This window comes from Scomber japonicus, unplaced genomic scaffold (genome assembly GCF_027409825.1).
Source record: "Scomber japonicus isolate fScoJap1 unplaced genomic scaffold, fScoJap1.pri scaffold_510, whole genome shotgun sequence".
In the NCBI taxonomy this organism is placed as follows: domain Eukaryota; kingdom Metazoa; phylum Chordata; class Actinopteri; order Scombriformes; family Scombridae; genus Scomber; species Scomber japonicus.
In genome coordinates this window covers 30,001-30,846 of record NW_026518564.1, presented here as the reverse complement: position 1 = coordinate 30,846, position 846 = coordinate 30,001, and the positions used below count along the sequence as shown (strand labels likewise).

The 846-nt window shown below is 54.4% G+C and overlaps 1 protein-coding gene across 1 annotated transcript in view; it reads right to left on the bottom strand.

The window, feature by feature from the left end:
- Positions 1-259: 259 nt before the first annotated feature.
- The window catches only part of LOC128354737 (inositol 1,4,5-trisphosphate receptor type 3-like), a gene marked incomplete at its 3' end in the record, with an annotated part of 28,407 nt that continues 27,820 nt past the window's right edge, over positions 260-846 (bottom strand). The window contains exon 15 of the mRNA XM_053314909.1: positions 260-424. Within this exon, the coding sequence (XP_053170884.1) occupies positions 260-424 (165 nt within the window). The remainder of the gene's footprint in view (positions 425-846) is intronic.

Here is an 846-nt window from a genome sequence, read left to right as displayed (position 1 = left end):
CCTCTTCCTCCTCCCCTCTTCCTCTTCCTCCTCCTCCCCCTTCTCTCCTCTTCCTCCTCCCCCTTCTCTCCTCCTCTTCCTCCTCTCCCTCCTCCACCTCCTCCTTCTCTTCCTCCTCCCCCTTCTCTCCTCTTCCTCCTCCTTCCTCCTCCTCATCTTCCTCCTCTCCTCCTCCTCCTCCCTCCTCCCCCCTCCTCCCCTCTTCCTCCTCCCTCCTCCTCTTCCCCCACCTCCTCCTCCTCCTCCTCCTCTTCCTCACCTGGTTCTTGCGGTAGTCCTCCTGGGAGTGCCTCAGGACTCTGTAGCAGAGTCTGAACATGTACTGGTAGGGAGAGTTCTTCTGGTCGGCCAGCTCCTCCAGACGCAGCAGAGGCCCCTCCCCTCCCCCCCGGTCCTTAAAGGGAGCCTTCAGGATGCCAAAGATCTGCACACACACACACACACACACACACACAGAGACACACACACACACACACACACACACACGCACACACACACACACACACACACACACGCACACACACACACACACACACACACACACACACAGAGACACACACACACAGACACACACACACACACACACACACACACACACACACACACACACACGCACACACCTTAACTTGAGTCTCCTGTGTATTGTTCAGGCGGGGAGTACCTGTCGTCTGAAATGAAGCCAACCAGGAAGTAACTTAGAGCTGCATTCTATCAAAAGGCCACCAGGGGGCGACCGTCTCTATACAAGTCAATGGAGAATTCACCAACTTCTCACTTGATTTCTAACCTCAGTAAACGTTTTCAAAATGTGTTTATGGTCTCAATCGCTAGTTTAAAGCCTTCTTC